This window comes from Glycine max, chromosome 14 (genome assembly GCF_000004515.6).
Source record: "Glycine max cultivar Williams 82 chromosome 14, Glycine_max_v4.0, whole genome shotgun sequence".
Taxonomy (NCBI): Eukaryota; Viridiplantae; Streptophyta; class Magnoliopsida; order Fabales; family Fabaceae; genus Glycine; species Glycine max.
The window spans coordinates 7,501,553-7,518,307 of record NC_038250.2 but is presented as its reverse complement, the minus strand read 5'-3'; the positions used below and the strand labels follow the sequence as shown (position 1 = coordinate 7,518,307).

Genomic DNA, 16,755 nt, shown 5'->3' with positions numbered 1-16,755 from the left:
AAATTCATACTATAGAGCAACACTTTGTATAATCTACCTAAGAAATTTGTAACTATTAACTATTTCTAGGGCCTAAAATCTCACTAAACTCCATAACCTTATATTCAAGCAAACAAAGGAGTCCCTCAGTTTCTTTAGAAATGTTGATTTTTCAAAAAAAAAATTGATTATATGTATTTGTCATTTTTAAGATTTAAAATAATATTAATTTATTTAATCAAATATCCTTGCCCCTTATCTTTGTATTGCTCCAATTTTATCGGATTATGAAACACGAGCACACTTTTATTAACCCTTTTTTTATTGGTTGAAATTATTGAAAAACACAAATTTATAAATCTCACTTCTTATTTAATGAACCTTATAATTTTATAAATTTTTAATAATAAATTTAAGCAATTAAAAAAGTAAGTTAGAAAATACTCCATTGCTAGCACTCGTCTCGTGGTACATTCTCAAAGGGGCATCCTTATGTTATCTAACTTTTAATTATTTTATACATTTATCAGAAAAGTTAATCAATCATCAGTCACTCTCTCACCCAACCTCATTAATTACTAGAGTACGTTAGTAAGGGAAACTATATGAAATCTTCAAAATTACAAAAGCCAGTAAATGCCAATTCTCAAGGGGATATAACCCATGCAGTTTGGAAGGTACTTCAGCCCAAAGTGCATATACCTTTCAAGTACGTAAGGGAAACTAAATGAAATCACGAGAAATTGAATTATTATATCAATTTAACATTTGCTTAACACTTCTCTTCCATCCTATTTTTCATATCTCTATCTCTCTATTTCCTATCACAATTTTTTTTTTTTGGTGAATAACACATAATTGCCACATCTATCAGTTTATCTCTCGTCTTTTATTTTTTTCTCCCCATCTCTCTCCTCTCCACACCGATAGTCCGATACACCAAAAAATATGAGATGTACATTTTGTTTTGTTTTGTTTTTTTTTTTTTTCAGGCAAATTAATGTCACATTAAAACCGGGGTGAGAAACCATAGAGTTTTCTTTGACTCAACATTTTGCTTATTAAAAAAAGGTAGAACTAACTAAGCCTTACACTCATGGTAAGAGATTCTTACAAAGAACCTGGACGCATCCTTTCAATTTTAGCTTTGATAAATAACGATAAACTAATTAAGCTCAAGTGTCTCAGGTTCAAAATAAATATGATAATAATCACCTGTTACTTTTACACTGCTGCCTATGGTCCACCTATCAGTAGTTGAAACTTGAAACAAGGTAAAGTTCGATTGAAGACTGACCAAATTCTGTGTCTGCTGAGAGTTGGCCAGGATGAAGAGATATACACGACGCAATGTAATTCGATTACTTTGTTTTCTTCTCCTTTCCAACCTGAGGCTTTTGGTATGCTATAATCTGACTCAAGATGGTAAAATTTGTTGCGACACCAATTGCATAGCCCAATAGAACTTCAAAAGAATCAAAGAAACAGTCACAATTATATGAAATAGTAAATAAATAAATTTACAATGGACAATACTTCAATAGAGACACAAAAAAGTCGGTTATTTTTGAATGGATAAGTATCAAGTCAAGGAGATCGAAGAAATGGTTTTGAAAGAAAAATATGATCAATTTCATAGACAAAATAATGGAAACAATACGTAGGAGGGCTTTCAATATCACCATCCTATTTAAAAGGAAAACTCTTGATTGAAAAGTCACCATTTCTCAACAAGAATTAGGACTTTACATCACAAGACAACAACATTTATACTTGTATATACAATAATTAAAACATGGAATTTGAATCTTCTGCTCCTTAAGGCTCAAGAAAAGCAAGTTTATAGTGTGCTCAAGTTCTCAAGAGCTCTACCCTTCTTATTGACTAGATCATCCAAGATATCTGTGTACTATACGTTAGTTCATATAATATTTTATGATGTGCTAATGTGCCATAGATTCATCCTTAAGAAAATCAGCATCTTGTCTTGCATAAGGACCCACAATTTCTAGTGCCAGGAATCTTAAATAATGCAACATAATTGTTTGTCTTTCCTTGAAAATAACAATGTCATATTTCTAAGTAAAAGATCCAAATCCTAGCAATCAATAATAAAATGTAGTCTTTAGCTACAAACAGTAGTTTAGTTGTTTGTCTCTTAATTTTCAAAAGCAAAATTAAGAACAATTTCATATAAGGGGAGGAAATACACACATGGGGGAATATTTTATGAACCATTTTTTTTTTTAAAACACAATGTTTAAATATTTGCTTTGATGAAAATCACTTAATAACATATACCATCTTTCTCCATGGCCAACATCAAACCATGAAAGCTAACCCCTCACACATGCACACACACACAAAAAAATGAAGCTAAAAATTCAGACTTGTTCTTGCCCCTCTGCTAATTGAAACATCTTTTGGCCACTAGCACAATTCCAACCTTTAAAATATCCTTTAAAATATACTATAAACTTGGATCCAAAATCACAAAAACTACTGCTGGGAGAAGTTAAAGAATATCAACATATCAGAAGCACAAAAACACAGTAGGAAACAGAACCCAGATCATTGAGAATTCTGCAGCTTATTTTAAATATGCATGTGTGTGTGACTTCTTTGCTTCAAGATGCAAGACATGGATTGAATAATTTAGTTTTACAGGCGAGGTTTATGAAAGAGGAGGGGCAAGGGAAACAATTATGAAGTAAATAACGGGATGCAGGCTATTCAGTTTATGATGTCAGAGATTTAAGAATAAAATATGAGGCAAAAGGGAAAGATTATTCACTTCTATCTGTCAATGTGTGTTTCACCAAAAATGCAGACAGAAAAGTGTAATAGCTGGTGATACTTGTTAAATTTTCAATGAAGCTATTGAGGAAGAATTTTCGCAGTAAATAATGAGATTGCTACTAAATGAATTTCGTTGATTACAAGATTGCTACTTTGAAATCACATTGTTTCAAAAACATTTTGAATCTCAGCATTATTTCCAATTTTCCGTCGTCAAAATTAAGAGACCTCATGCATACATGTTTTGGTTTTTAAAATAAATGTTTTAAAAATAAGTAATTGAACAGGTCCTAAGTCCTAAGGGATTATTTGGCTTGAGAAAACGTTTTCTATTTTCAACTTTTCATAAATAATTGCAAAATGCCATTTGTCATTTTTTGAAGATTTGTATAGAAAACCATGAAAACAAAAGTAACATTTTGTGATTATTTGTAAGAACATGAAATTAAAATAGAAAATGTTTTCTTAAACCAAATAGGCTCTAAGCTTTTCAAAACAAATAAACAATATTATGAGTTAACATTCATTGACAATGATGACAACAACAGAAGACATGATGAAAACAAATTGAGAAGCAAGCCTACCACTTTTCGGTGCATTTTCTTGGATGGTGGTGAATACTCTAACTGCAACAAATAAAACAAATATATCAGTACGCAAACAAACACAAACTTTAATCTAAATTTTATAAAGTCATAATAGCTTACCCATTGAACCTCCAAAATTCATAAAAGAAGTTATGAAGCTGAGTTCCCCTGTACTTTTGTTCTGCTCAAACATAGTAAGTTACTAATGATGAATAAAAAAGGTGAAACAAAGTGTCAACATACTTCATCAAAAGAAACATTTTAGACAAAAAACAACTACAAGGAATGTAGAAGCATAGAATGAAAAAGCATAACCACTTCAACAGAGTTCAAAGCATCCTAGCCTGTCATTACACAAGCAGCAAACCTCCTAGTTTTCAAAAAAAATGCACGTAGGATGCCAATTGTAGCATACTCAGAATCCAAGTTCCTTTTATGTAGTTAGTGTCAAGTAATCCACATGCAGAATACAATGAAAGAACCATTTATTCATTACCAAAGAGGAAATAAGTAGCCATTTTGACTGCACAATCAAATATCACATGTAAGTACAAAAAAAAATTGTTTATATAAATTTCTTGACAAGCAGGTATTTTTCTCCAATACAAGAGGAACACAGAACAGCTATTATGTTTCCACTTACAGAAAAGTTTTGCCATATTTGAGGGATCCTTGCAAAGAGAAAGATTGCATGCTGGGATGCCTGCAAAAGATCAAATCCACATCAAGCGAATATCAAGCAATGAGAACCTAGTAACCAACATAATTATAAAATAAAGGCTAAAATGCTCAGCAGGATGGAAGGAATACAAAAGATTCTGTTAGAAACAAATATAAAACCATTTGTGTATCTTCAACCATGAGTATGACCTAACAACTTAAGCTTTAAGAATATTTCATTCATGAAATGGTATCAAAGCCTCTACAACCAAATGGTCTAGAGTTTGATCCCACCCTCATTGTTCTAATAAACAAATTTTAATTTTAGCACAAGGTAGGTGGGCTTGTGTATTGTTCATGCTTCAAGCCCAAAGGAATCTTGCGTGAGGGGCTATGTTAGAAATATAATATAAAACAATTCAAGTGTTTTTCATCTACAGCTTAGACTTTTGGGATAGTTGGAACATGACAAATTCAGTTGTTGAAAAATTACAGCATCATAAGTAATTGTATTTTCAACATAAAGTTGTTACTCACATACAGAGCTTCAAAGAGGAGAGGATCAATTTGACCAGCTAAGACAGTGGGTGCAACAGCACAATATCTGAAAACCAAAGCGTCAAGGAAATGATCGAGAACATTCAATTATATTGTTTATCGCAAGAATAAAACCCAGTTTTCCAGCAAGCAAGTAGGATACAGCAATGCTCGGATCCATGTTATTGCATGCAAAGGTCGAGAATAGTAGTAGATTATGGCAACCAATACTAAAGCTGTATCAAAAATAGAGAGGAAGAAGCAGTTAGATAACTTCAAAGAAAGTGGAAGCACAACATAGCATAGCTATACCTAACAAAAGATAGATCAGTACAACTTGCATGATCTAATTCTAAAGCCTATAATGCTCATGCAAGTACTAATTTCAGAACATCGAATATTATATTTGTCCACAGTCCACTGGTTGTTTTCTGTCAAACCCTAAACACCATTGCACAAATCCGTTACTCTTTAAAACAACACACATCATAATTCCGCGCAATTCACGTGAGGCGAATTCGTACAATATAAGAGTCCTGCACGAAGAATAAACAGAAACCAAAACATAAGCAAAAACTATTAGCACACCTTGGATCAAAAGAAACAACAACTCTCCGTAAGCCGAAAACGGAAGGCCTTTGTGGAGACAGTAAGCCAAGGCAATGGTATATCCAATAACTTCAAGCTCGAAGGATATCATGCTAAGTCCTCTCACACTCTGATGCTTCAGAATTTTCATAATCTGAACATTAGCACGATAACAGCGTCATGAACACAATACTTCCGAATTCAGATATCTCGTTATAATTCTAAGCTAAAGAGAGACTAAGCAAGCTTATAGCAACATTATCGAACAGAACAAAACAAAACCCTAACTCTAACGCCTAACGCAGTCTTCAGTAGTAAACGGAATATATGCATAATAAAAGAAACGCATGCGGCAAATGTAAAGAAAAATTGAAGAAAACGGTTAACGATAAGTGCCTGGGGGAGTTTGACGGTGGTGGAAGCCGCGACGATGGCGTAGCCGAGGAGTTTGGAAATGAGAGGGAGCAAGCAGTCCTTCTCCGGTAACTGGCCGTGGCGGAGAGATCCAACGGCGCAGCTTAGATCAATCCCAAGATATTCCATCGATCTGAAGAAAACGCTTCTTACACACAATCTTTTGATGTGAAACTCAAACTACACTTTCTCAATTCTCAGGTCCGGTGAAGTTTCTGCTAAGAAATGTATAGCTCATCCGATTTTTTCTTGTTCGTTTTTCTTTCGCTCAGAGTGCGTGTGTGTGTGTTTTTTTTTCCATAGTCTTTTGTTTGAAATTTTAAATAACTAAAAAATATAATTAGAATTAGAATTTTAGTTTGTTCGTTATATAGGACAAATATTCATTTGTAAAATGTAAAAACTTATTATAAATAAAAATTTTAAATGCGTAAAGTATATAATAATAATTCATAATAAATAAATATTTTATGTGTATATTAAATTTAGATTTATATTAAATGACTTTAATTGTGATATAAAGTTATTTTTAAGTTGAAATGGATAAATAGTTAAGAAAAATTAAATAATAAAGTAAAGATAAAAACTAATAATTTGGTATAGTTGAGGGAATATTTTACTAGTTGTGAGAATAGCGCGTAAAATATATCTTTGGAAAACTAAAGAGAGCGCTGATAATGTCTAAATGAGAGAAAGACAGTGAAAATCTTACCCTACAAATTGAATATTCTATTTTATAATTGTGATTAGATTATTTATTTTTTCCCTAAAAAATAGATTATTTCTTTGAGGGTTGAACATTTTTTTGAATTTATTAAAAGTATAATTAAATATAATTAGTGATAACATGACATGCATTCTAACATTTCAGGTATATGAGAATAAATCCTCTCTAATTAAAAATAAGAAGAAATTTTTTTGACGTGATTAAATGTCATAATTTTTTCATTTAATCTTTTAGACTTCCACTTTTAAGTAAAAACATATTATATTGACAAAATTTATTGAAGGGTTATGGTCTAATAAAGTGTTAAAGTCATTATAGAAGATTCATTTTATTTTTCTAGATATATTTATGTTAGGTTGTTATTCATATAATATAAAATATAATGCAATGAATATAATGTTAGATTTCCTAGACAAATGTTTGATTTTTTAATCACGTATAAAAATCTTTTATTGAGAGGAATAAAATTTATTTCAGTAATCTCTATTATTTAATGGAAACTCATGTATTTCTGTTCTTGTTATAAAAATACCTTTTTTTAGTAAACAAAATGTAATGAATATGAAATTTAGATAAGTTTGAGGTCTCTATAAATATAATGATTTTTTATTTTTTCAGTACCTACATTGTTTGGGTATTGCTTGTTAGCCACATGTTTTATGTTCTTACATATTTTAGTTCTTAAGAATATGAGAATATATTTAAGGTTTCTATAGATATTTATAAATATTTTTTAGGACCTCCATTATTTTCGCATAATCTTAAATCTACTGTTAGCAACATGTTTTATGTTATTACAAATATAATATTTTAATCCTTATGAATATAATAGTGATTTTTTTTTTCATGTTATCACATTTTTAGAAAATGTGATAAGTTGTTATTTTAGTCACTTTTATTATAACCAAAGTAACTAATGATGAAGATTGTATAGATAAAAAGAATTATATAAAAGAGAAAAAGAGTTATGTAGTGTAAAATTATTTTATATTATTATCTAATTATAATTTATGATAAGTTTATTGTTTTTTATAAAATTATTTTAAAATTATATAAATAATTATTTATGATTGAATGATAATGTAAAATTAATTTATATTATAATAAATTACCATTAAACTCATAAAAATATCATTATATATGTAGGGACTACGGATATGAACGTTTTTAAATTTAAATATAATGATATGATTTTAACTTTTTTTTTGGTACTTTAACTTATTATACTTTATATATGTGGTTATTAAAATAATATAAATATATTGAGAGAGTTTAATTCAATTGGTTGAATAAGATATATAACTTGTTGTAAATTTTTTGATATTTATCTATTATTTTACTAATAAAAAAAAATAATATAAGTATAACGATGAAGTGGGTCTACTACTAAGCCCAATAGACCTTTTCAGTTTTTTGATAGCTTGAAAAATAACCTGTTTAGACAAACAAACTTTATTTTAAATGGCTAAATCTAATCTCTTTATAAATTAGAATTCAATTTGGCCCATTAGACAGAGCCGCAAATTTTCTTGAATGAATGAATATTTTCTAATAAAAAACCTTTTAAGTAATTTTCTGTCTTAAATCTCTAATTATTTGAAAATAAAATAAAAACACGAAGGGTTTATATGTAAATAAAAAGTAATTAAATAACTTGAATCAACGAAGGGTTTTTGTGAAATAGTGTTGGATAAAACTAACTAAAAAACTAGTTGATAGTTGAAAGTTGGAAACTGAAAAATTAGTTTATTAAATTATTTTGATAAAATTAACTATTGAAATATTTAAAAAATGTAAAATGATAAAGAAATAATTAAATCATGATTTATCTAAAAATGATAATATAAAATTTTGATAAATATATTAAGGATAAAAATAAAAGAAAATATAAAATAACTAGAAGCTAGTGTTTTAAAAAATGTTAATTCAAATAATATTTTAGAAAATGTTATAAGTTATTAAGAAACTATTAAATAATTTATTTATCAAATAATCGAACAAATTTTTTAACTAACAAAAAAATTAGAAACTAACTGAAACATCTTGTCAACTATAATCAAAGTCTATATTATCAAGGAATTAAATTTGAAAAAACAAAAGATGTAAATTACAGATTATTTTTAATAAATAAAATTAATCTTAAAATAAAATATGTAAGCATGGAATTGAAACATGTCATGTATTATCATCATTATTTTTTTTCTTTATGTTTTTTTATGCATTCCTGCGTATCATTTATATATTTAAACGTATGATGGAGTATGTTGATTTTAAAGAAATAATTATTCTTTTATAACTTTCTGAGATGTTTTAAAAAAATAATCAATTGTTTTTTTAAAGCAGATTAAGCGATAAACAAATTTAAGTTAACCTATTGTTTATGTAAAAAGAAAAAAGTATGCATAATGTTGTTTAAGGAAATGAACTAAAATTAGATTACTTTATCGTTTAAACTTTGAAAGAAATTAGAATGTTCAAAAACAAAAAAACAAACGTTTATAAAAACAATTTTTATGTAAGACTTAACCAAAAGAAAAAACAGTCTCAACGAAAAAAAAAAGTGAGTACGAAAATGACAAGCAAAGTCATTTTGCGTGATATTCCTCTGGGATCAAGCAGTCTTGAAAGGAAAACAAGAAAATCACTCATCTTCATTTGAGTTACAATTCCAGAAGAATATCCATGCTACTCTTGCAAAATATCGTATAGTTTGTTTCTTTTTAATGAAATGAAACTATACAGGTCTATATAACTATACAAATTATACGACGTGCACAATTTAGGCCATTAAAAACATTGCAGTAAAATACACATAAAAAAACATTACAGTAAAATATATTTTATTTTTGCATCGAGTACGACACTACGACATATAATTAAACTAACACATTTTGAAATAATTATTTCATCAAACATGAGTTGTCATTGGTATTGGATGAAAAGATGTGAATGAAAGTAGAGTGTGAAAATGAAACGCGATATCAAATTCTGAAGGGGCTGACAACAAATAGTAGACGCTTTGAAAAAAATGAATACATGAATATGATCGCCTACGTATTTGATAAACCACACGAAACAATTTATTAGACACAGTTCAACAATAAATCTGTGCACCAAAATATCTTTCAACGAAAACTATTTAAAACCCTCCATTATATAATTTAAGTTATTAATTTCTCAATATATACTTTTTTATACTATTGATTACTAAACATGTCTCTTATAAAAAAAATCTTAAAAATCAACAATTTACATATAATTAGATAATAATATAACAATTATTTACTAACATTCCTATTTCATTATTATCGCTTAATCCCACATATTCAAAAGTTGCCATGTCAATTCCAGGCTCCAGCAACCAAAATATCCTCACAACCTAAGCAGCTAAACTGAACACGGAATACGACAAAGCAAATAAAGAAGAGGGGTCCAGTGAATTCCACATTATAAGCAAATGAAATAGCCAGAATATCGGGCAAATCCAAATAATGCTGCATTGTCACATAGTCTACATAACCTGGGAAACTAACAGCAATCAAATATGTTCGCCATTTGGAATTGGAATTTGAATACAAATACAGTGCATCAATAATATAACCCTATGTACACAGCCAATATCTGACTGAAATTTGATACAGAATAGTATCAATTTGTATCATAATAAAATGGCACAGAGAAATTTATGTGAAGGTAAAGGGGAAGTGTATCAGCTGGTGTTTTAATTCTTCGTCTTTCATTTACTTCATCATTGGCTCCTTCCTGCACGTTCACATTTCCTTTATCTGCTTAAGCACTGCTGACCTTGTTCTTACGCCCAAAGGTCCAATGGGGTTTAGCCGGAGTACGCCTCAATGCCTTCACTCCGAATGGGTTGTTCTTGCTCTGTCATACACAGAAAATTCAGATAAGTGAAAACAACTTTTACAATCAAGAGTAAATTATACCAACACCCCTTAAGGTCTTGCCAAATTTTTCTCTGACATCCCTCCATTATTTAATCCCTATACTAACTCTCCTTGTTTCTTTGAAATTATGTTATATCGACACTCCTTATACATTACACTGATATACCCTTTGTTATCCAAGAATCATATTACATCGTGTATTCTTGTAAGAGAGTTGTTTCAAGAGGTGCAAGTGTAATATGCTCATTCAGAAAGAACTAAGAACTATGCAAATGAACTTAATCATCCACCAATATCTAAAATAATAGCCAATGGTTAGTTCCACATGAAAATTCGGTAAGCAGCTAGAAAATATTAGATGGTCTTAGTCATACCTTGAGACAAGTTCCAGCATAAGTGTTGCAGATGGGATAGTCGTTAGGGCAGCAACTGTAGTGGTCATCACAGCAGGTAGCACCCTCAAGAGGACAGCAACCCCACTCAAAGCAAGCATTTCCGAACTCGAAAATACAGCAACAAGTAGCACTATCAGCACAGCTGTAGTAGTTGTCACAGACATTTGGTGGCTTCACAGGTGAAGGGGGTGATGGTCCAGGATTAGGTGGATTTGGACCATTCTTAAGGGGATAAGATGGCTCAATTGCAATTCCACACTTGCCTGATCTGCTGTTAGCAAGATTTCTTTCTAACCTGATGTAGCCATCTTCTCCCCAGCTAGGACCCCATGAATTCCTTACGATCCAATAATCATGACCATTAGCTGTACCATACCCAACAGCCACGACACCATGATCTAGTGCTGTGCCACATCTCCCAGTGAATACACCCTGACAAAAAATGAAATATACTAATGAGAAAATTTTATCAATATAGAGTAAATATGCTGTGGAGAATGACTTGGCGGATAAGCCAATTAGCAAGAAGCAAGAGCAAAACTACTTACCACACATGATAAATTGGTTTTCTATCAGGTGTATAGGTAACAATGAGAATAAATGGAAAAGAGAAGAAAAGAATAATAACAGCACATTTGGGAAGGCGATATATTAATTTTTTAAAATTGATTTTGTTAAAATTGGGTTATAAAAGAAAGTGATTCATGTTTAGAAACTTTGATCAAAAGCAAGTTTGTGATAAAATTAAACAGAGAATTTATTTACTAACTTCAAATCAAACTTGCTTGTAGAACAAAACTTGATTTTGAGTTGATGCATTTGCACAATCCAATTTAGCTGCTGCTCTGAACTCACGTTTAAGTGGTGAAAACCCCCTCAAACATGAAATATGAAAAATTCACAATGAATTGTTCGTTGTTAGATAATTATGCTTCAGTAATTTTGAATCTTCCCATTCTACTTCTTCTATGCAATAGGCACACTTCCTAGTTTATGAAAGAAATTAATTAAGAAACTTACAGATACATATAATTGAAATTCCCTGCCCCCTCCTTCAATAGCTACACTGACGGGCTGATTTGCAACAGCCTTTTTCAAAGCTAACTCATCATAGGCAGGAACATCTTCGTAGTCATCAATAGAAACAACCTTAGCATTTTTCTGCGCAAAAGCAAAATAACCAAACATAGAAAAAACAATAAGAATTTGAGTGATAAATATCTTTTATAAGCATTGATTGTCATCAAATAATCAGGACCAAGTTACTAACCCTATATGTGTCACATCTACCATCAACACCACGGTAAGGGTAATCCTCTTCAGAATCAATGCCGCCATTGTTGATAATGAACTCAAATGCATAGTCCATAAGTCCTCCATTGCATCCTTCGTTATATCCTGTATCACAATCCACCAATTCTTGTTCTGATAACGAAATCAGTTCACCTGTCACTATCTTATTTATTCCTTCCACTGCACCGATTGCTGAGAATGCCCAACAGCTCCCTAAATTAAAAAAAATAAATTAAACAAATCTCAAGATAAGCAAAGTTTGTTAAAAAAATACCTATAGGTTATAAAAATACTCAGGTCACAGCCAGAAACTCATTAAGTTGTAACATTATAACTACAAAAACTGAAGTACTAATGCACTATCCTGCTCCTCACTCTGTTATAATTCAAGACTCACTTCATCCTAGGCTAAAGGAACTTTTTTACTATTGCCTGTTTACTTAGGTTCAAAAATAAAGAATATTCATTATTCTTAGACAGCAAAAGGTAAAAAAATGGTAAGGTAAACAAAGACAAAGAACTATATTAGTGATTGGTATGTTAGGCAAAAGGTCCACATAGGCACAAACCATTTGAATATCCTGGTGTTTCCCTAACTACTTATATTTGAACACACCCAGAATACTGATGACGTTAAAAGTGAGAGATATTTCAACTATCACGGGCCATCATGCTACTTTTGCAATCCTGACCCAATTATTGAATCGTAAGGACAAAAGGGGTAGGGTGGAGTGGGTCTCAAAATGAACCTTGCATTAAAGTTTCAAATCTAAGAAACACAAACTCCTTTTTTTTTTTCCAACCACAAACCATAATAAAATATTAAATTTATTCCTTACATATTTTTATTCCAGATATTAATAGATTATGAGAATGTTCAAGCACCAGCAAAACAATAAATCGCAGATAAACACAAAAAAGTTTAACAACTATCGACACGAAATTAATTTAAAAAAAAAACATAAACTAAAAATTGATTCGCGATGATTAATTAAAATCGAAGTGAACAATTCAACTTTTTCTTTCTTATTGAAAAGGGGTATAAAGTATGAGGTATTATGTAGATAACTTTTTTCAGATATTAATAGATCAAGTGAATGATCACACAGCAAAGCAATAAATCGCAGAAAAACACAAATAAGTGAAAAACTACAAACAATTATTGACACGAAAAAGAATACCAACAGCATAATCTAAAAAATGATCGACGATGATTAAGTAAAAAAAAGAAGTAAAATATTGAACTTTCTTCTTTTTTAATTGAAAAAAAGGGTAAAGTTAAAGTAGGAGCTATACTAGTACTACAGATATACTTTATATTTATTTTTTGCTTAAAAAAAATAGATAATGTGGATGATAATGCAACAAATCGCAGATAAACTCGAAAAGCTGATAACAATTAATATATAAAACATAAATTAAAATCGATCGACAACGATAAGTTAAAAAACAAGTAAAGAATTTCACTTTTTTTTAAAAAAAAATTGATAAAAAGAAGGGTAAAGTAGGAACGGTAAGAGTGAAGACTTAAGTTATTAAGAGAGTCACAGTGCTTGCTTACCACAGCCTCCTTGGTCTTTGACTGGAGGAACAGCACCTTCCTTCCTCCAATCAACCGATTCAGGTAGTTTGTCGCCGACACGTGGCGCGTATCGGTTGCTCGGGGTCTTGCCGAGCCTCCGGTTGGGATCGATCTTGGTTCCCAAGTACTTGGCCCTGTACTCCTCGTTGGTGAGATCCGCGAACCGGTTCAGTCCGAGCTTGTAGGTTCGGTCCTCTTGGGAGTTGTGGTCGTCGATGAATCGCAGGTTGTCCTTGAAGATCTGGAACCTCTTCTCCTTCTCTCCGAGCGCGTTGTACACCTTGCCGTGCTTTACTAGCCACTGCTCGTACATGGACATCAGCTCCTCGTCGCTGCGCGACGTGGCGGCGTGGGCGTTGTCGTACGAGATTATCGACATGTCTAGGGCCGATGAAACCGCGAAGACCGTGAACAGGAGCAGGATCGTGGCCATGGCCATGGTCATGGTCTTGGACGACGTTGTTGTAATAGAAGAAGAAGAACCCACTGGAGATGTTTTAGGAGAAAGGTGAGAGAGTGAGTGGGGAAAAGGTGCAGTGAACATGGACCTTATAAAGGGAGATGATAGGGTGAGGGGTGGATTAGATTAAAATAATAATTCATCAAGATTAGGTAGCCAATGATATCCGTGAGGGACGTTGAATTGGTAATTATTAAAAAAAAAATACTAAAAACAAGTAATAATTGTTTAAAATATTGATATAATAAATTTAATAATTTAACGTGGAGAATACAATATGTTTGATTATACCATGATAAAAAAAATACTCAATATATCAATTTTAGTATCCAAATGTGAAAAAATGATGATATATTTGTTTTATCATTAGTTTTTTTTCTCCATTATATCTAGCGCTAGTACTTACATGATAACTACTCAAATGTTATGAGAAAAAATATCAAATACAATGTTCACTCAATAAAATCAATTTATCATTCAATTCTTATAGGTGTTGACTTGAGAATTTAATGATAAAATTAATCAATATTTTATATAACATTCTTTTCTTATGACAATTGAGTCTTAATTTATCACGTAAGCATAAAATCTTAAATATATAATAAATTAACGACAAGAATTGATATGTCACCATTTTTATATATTTGGAAATCAAATTTTATTTTTCCATCTATTAAGAATTGATATGTCATCGAATTATATTTTCAAAACTGAAATTGAGTATTTATCTTAAAAATTTGATAATTATTTAAGCATGTAATCATAAAATTGATTTTTAATCAGTACATATTAAAAAACATATCCCTAGAAAGTTCTTCTTGTATGAATGTGAATAGTAGAGAATTAGTCTTTTAACTTTTGAAAGAAACTTGATTCACACCAAACTTGTTAGATGAGAATTGAGTGAAAGGGCATGTGATGTGGATTGGGGACATGGACAATAGAGAAGAAGAGTACCCATTGAATGGGGAACTGGCTGGCCCAGTCGACGAGATGGGCGAACAATTGGATCACTTGCCTCACGCGCACAACACCTATCGTGGACACTAAACCCATTCATGAAATGAAAAAAAAAAAAAAAATTTACTTTTTTAGGTAACATTTTTTGCACGTGTTTAAATTATACTACATTGTTTAGGTAACAAATAATATATATTATTTTTAGACTATTTTTGTTTCTATCCATTTATTATTTTTAAAATTTAAGGTAATATTAGTTGTTGTTTTTTTATCATTTATACACTTATTCTCCACCTAAATTTTTAATATTTTTAATTATTTTACATACTTATCATTAATGGGAATTAATTATTAATCATTCTTTCGCCTAACTTTTCATTAATTATTAAAAGGAATAGTTACAAACCTGATAATTATTTATAAAAAGAAAAAAATATTTTTATTTTAGTGAAGAAAATTATGTTTAGACACAATTTCATGATTTTATTGAATGTATTATTTGTAGATGACTTTCAAACAAGAATAATTCTATATTATATATTTTTTTCTTATAAATTATCATAAATAATAAATAAATTATAATATTTTATGTTTTAATATACTGAGTGTATTTTTCTTCAAAAAAATATATTGAGTGTATTTAAATTTTTAGTTGATAGCATTTTACAATGTTAAATATATCAATTATTGAAAGGCATATCTACAAACTTGATAATTATTTATAAAAAAAATTGTGTTTCAGTGTTGATGGTGATAACTATGTTTGAGACAAAATTTCAAGATTTTTTTTTGGCCTGTTGGGTACATACAATTTCATAATTTTATTAAATATGTTATTTGTAGATGAATTTCAAACTAGAAAAATTATATATTCTATATTTTTTTTCATATAAAGTAAAAGTTAAATGTTTTTTATGTTTTAATATATGAAATGTATTTTAATTTTTATTTAATATTTTACTATATCAAATAAAATATATTTATTTTTATTTAATAATTTCTTAAATTAGTATATACTGTAATAAGATTTGGAAAAAGATAAATAAACAAATTATTTTTAAAAAATGCATATTATAATATTGTTCGTCAACTAATACACACCAATTCATGCAGTAAAAAAAAAAACAAAAAAACTAATACACAGCATGAGTTCACACCGGTGTAGTACGAATTCTAGTATAATACTCCCTCCTCGCTATTCACGCGACGCGAGTGCTTGGAGCGTCTTTTTAAGGCAGCGAAGGATTTAAAATATCCCTCCCCTTTTCATTGACATATGAAAGTATCTGACATTATTATTTACCTAAAAATTAAAAGGAATATGATTAACTTTTGTGATTTTCAATTTTTATATTATTTTTAATTATTTATATGTTGATGATGAGATTTAAAAACTTAAAAATTAATTTTTGAAATATAAATAATTATTTTTAAAATTAATTTTTATATTATTTTTAATTATTTATATCTCATCATCAACATTAGCATAACTTTATTTGGATGAAAGCTCAATTTTTCAAGAGCGAAACGAGAAATATAGTCAATACAGAAACTGATATTTATGCGAATGAAAACGAACCACGTCTTCTACCTCCGGTGGATGTCTTAATTGAGTGGGAGACTGCGACACTGCCACATTTTAATTTTCTCCTTTTCTTTTTCTTGAAGCCGCACAAGCAATACATTAGAATGGAATCTGATTTTTCTGTTGTTCATTTTAGAGTAATAATAGCAACTCTCTCTAGCTCTTTATTTAAGATTTTTTTATAATTGATTAAAATTTATTATTTTTTGTTAGGTTTTGTTTTTCATTTAATATAAATCTAATCAAAACCTACTAAAAAAGAGTACTGCAATTATCTTAAT

At 29.9% G+C, this 16,755-nt stretch overlaps 2 protein-coding genes across 2 annotated transcripts; both read right to left on the bottom strand.

Annotated features, from left to right (window-relative positions):
* Nucleotides 1-1,022: 1,022 nt before the first annotated feature.
* LOC100787632 (mannose-P-dolichol utilization defect 1 protein homolog) lies at nt 1,023-5,864 on the bottom strand. Its single transcript, NM_001255665.2, has 8 exons — nt 5,547-5,864; nt 5,151-5,304; nt 4,726-4,798; nt 4,563-4,629; nt 4,009-4,068; nt 3,486-3,546; nt 3,363-3,404; nt 1,023-1,444 (listed from the first exon to the last, which is right to left on the bottom strand). The coding sequence occupies exons 1-8, from the start codon at nt 5,691-5,693 to the stop codon at nt 1,341-1,343; spliced, it is 708 nt and encodes a 235-aa protein (NP_001242594.2). The 5' UTR covers nt 5,694-5,864; the 3' UTR covers nt 1,023-1,340.
* A 3,845-nt stretch (nt 5,865-9,709) lies between these two features.
* LOC100791699 (cysteine proteinase RD21a-like protein) lies at nt 9,710-13,991 on the bottom strand. Its single transcript, NM_001360408.1, has 5 exons — nt 13,449-13,991; nt 11,865-12,100; nt 11,615-11,755; nt 10,574-11,026; nt 9,710-10,176 (listed from the first exon to the last, which is right to left on the bottom strand). The coding sequence occupies exons 1-5, from the start codon at nt 13,912-13,914 to the stop codon at nt 10,081-10,083; spliced, it is 1,392 nt and encodes a 463-aa protein (NP_001347337.1). The 5' UTR covers nt 13,915-13,991; the 3' UTR covers nt 9,710-10,080.
* Nucleotides 13,992-16,755: the final 2,764 nt, after the last annotated feature.

Coding starts and splice junctions, on each gene's coding strand:
- LOC100787632 (NM_001255665.2), bottom strand. CDS start 5,693: ATGGAATATCTTGGGATTGATCTAAGCTGCGCCGTTGGATCTCTCCGC. Junction 4,799..5,150: donor GTTGTTTCTTTTGATCCAAG/GTGTGCTAATAG, acceptor TTTTTGATACAG/CTTTAGTATTGGTTGCCATA. Junction 4,630..4,725: donor ACATGGATCCGAGCATTGCT/GTATCCTACTTG, acceptor TTTGGTTTTCAG/ATATTGTGCTGTTGCACCCA.
- LOC100791699 (NM_001360408.1), bottom strand. CDS start 13,914: ATGACCATGGCCATGGCCACGATCCTGCTCCTGTTCACGGTCTTCGCG. Junction 12,101..13,448: donor CAAAGACCAAGGAGGCTGTG/GTAAGCAAGCAC, acceptor TTTTTAATTTAG/GGAGCTGTTGGGCATTCTCA. Junction 11,027..11,614: donor AATTTCAATTATATGTATCT/GTAAGTTTCTTA, acceptor ATTTTTTGTCAG/GGTGTATTCACTGGGAGATG.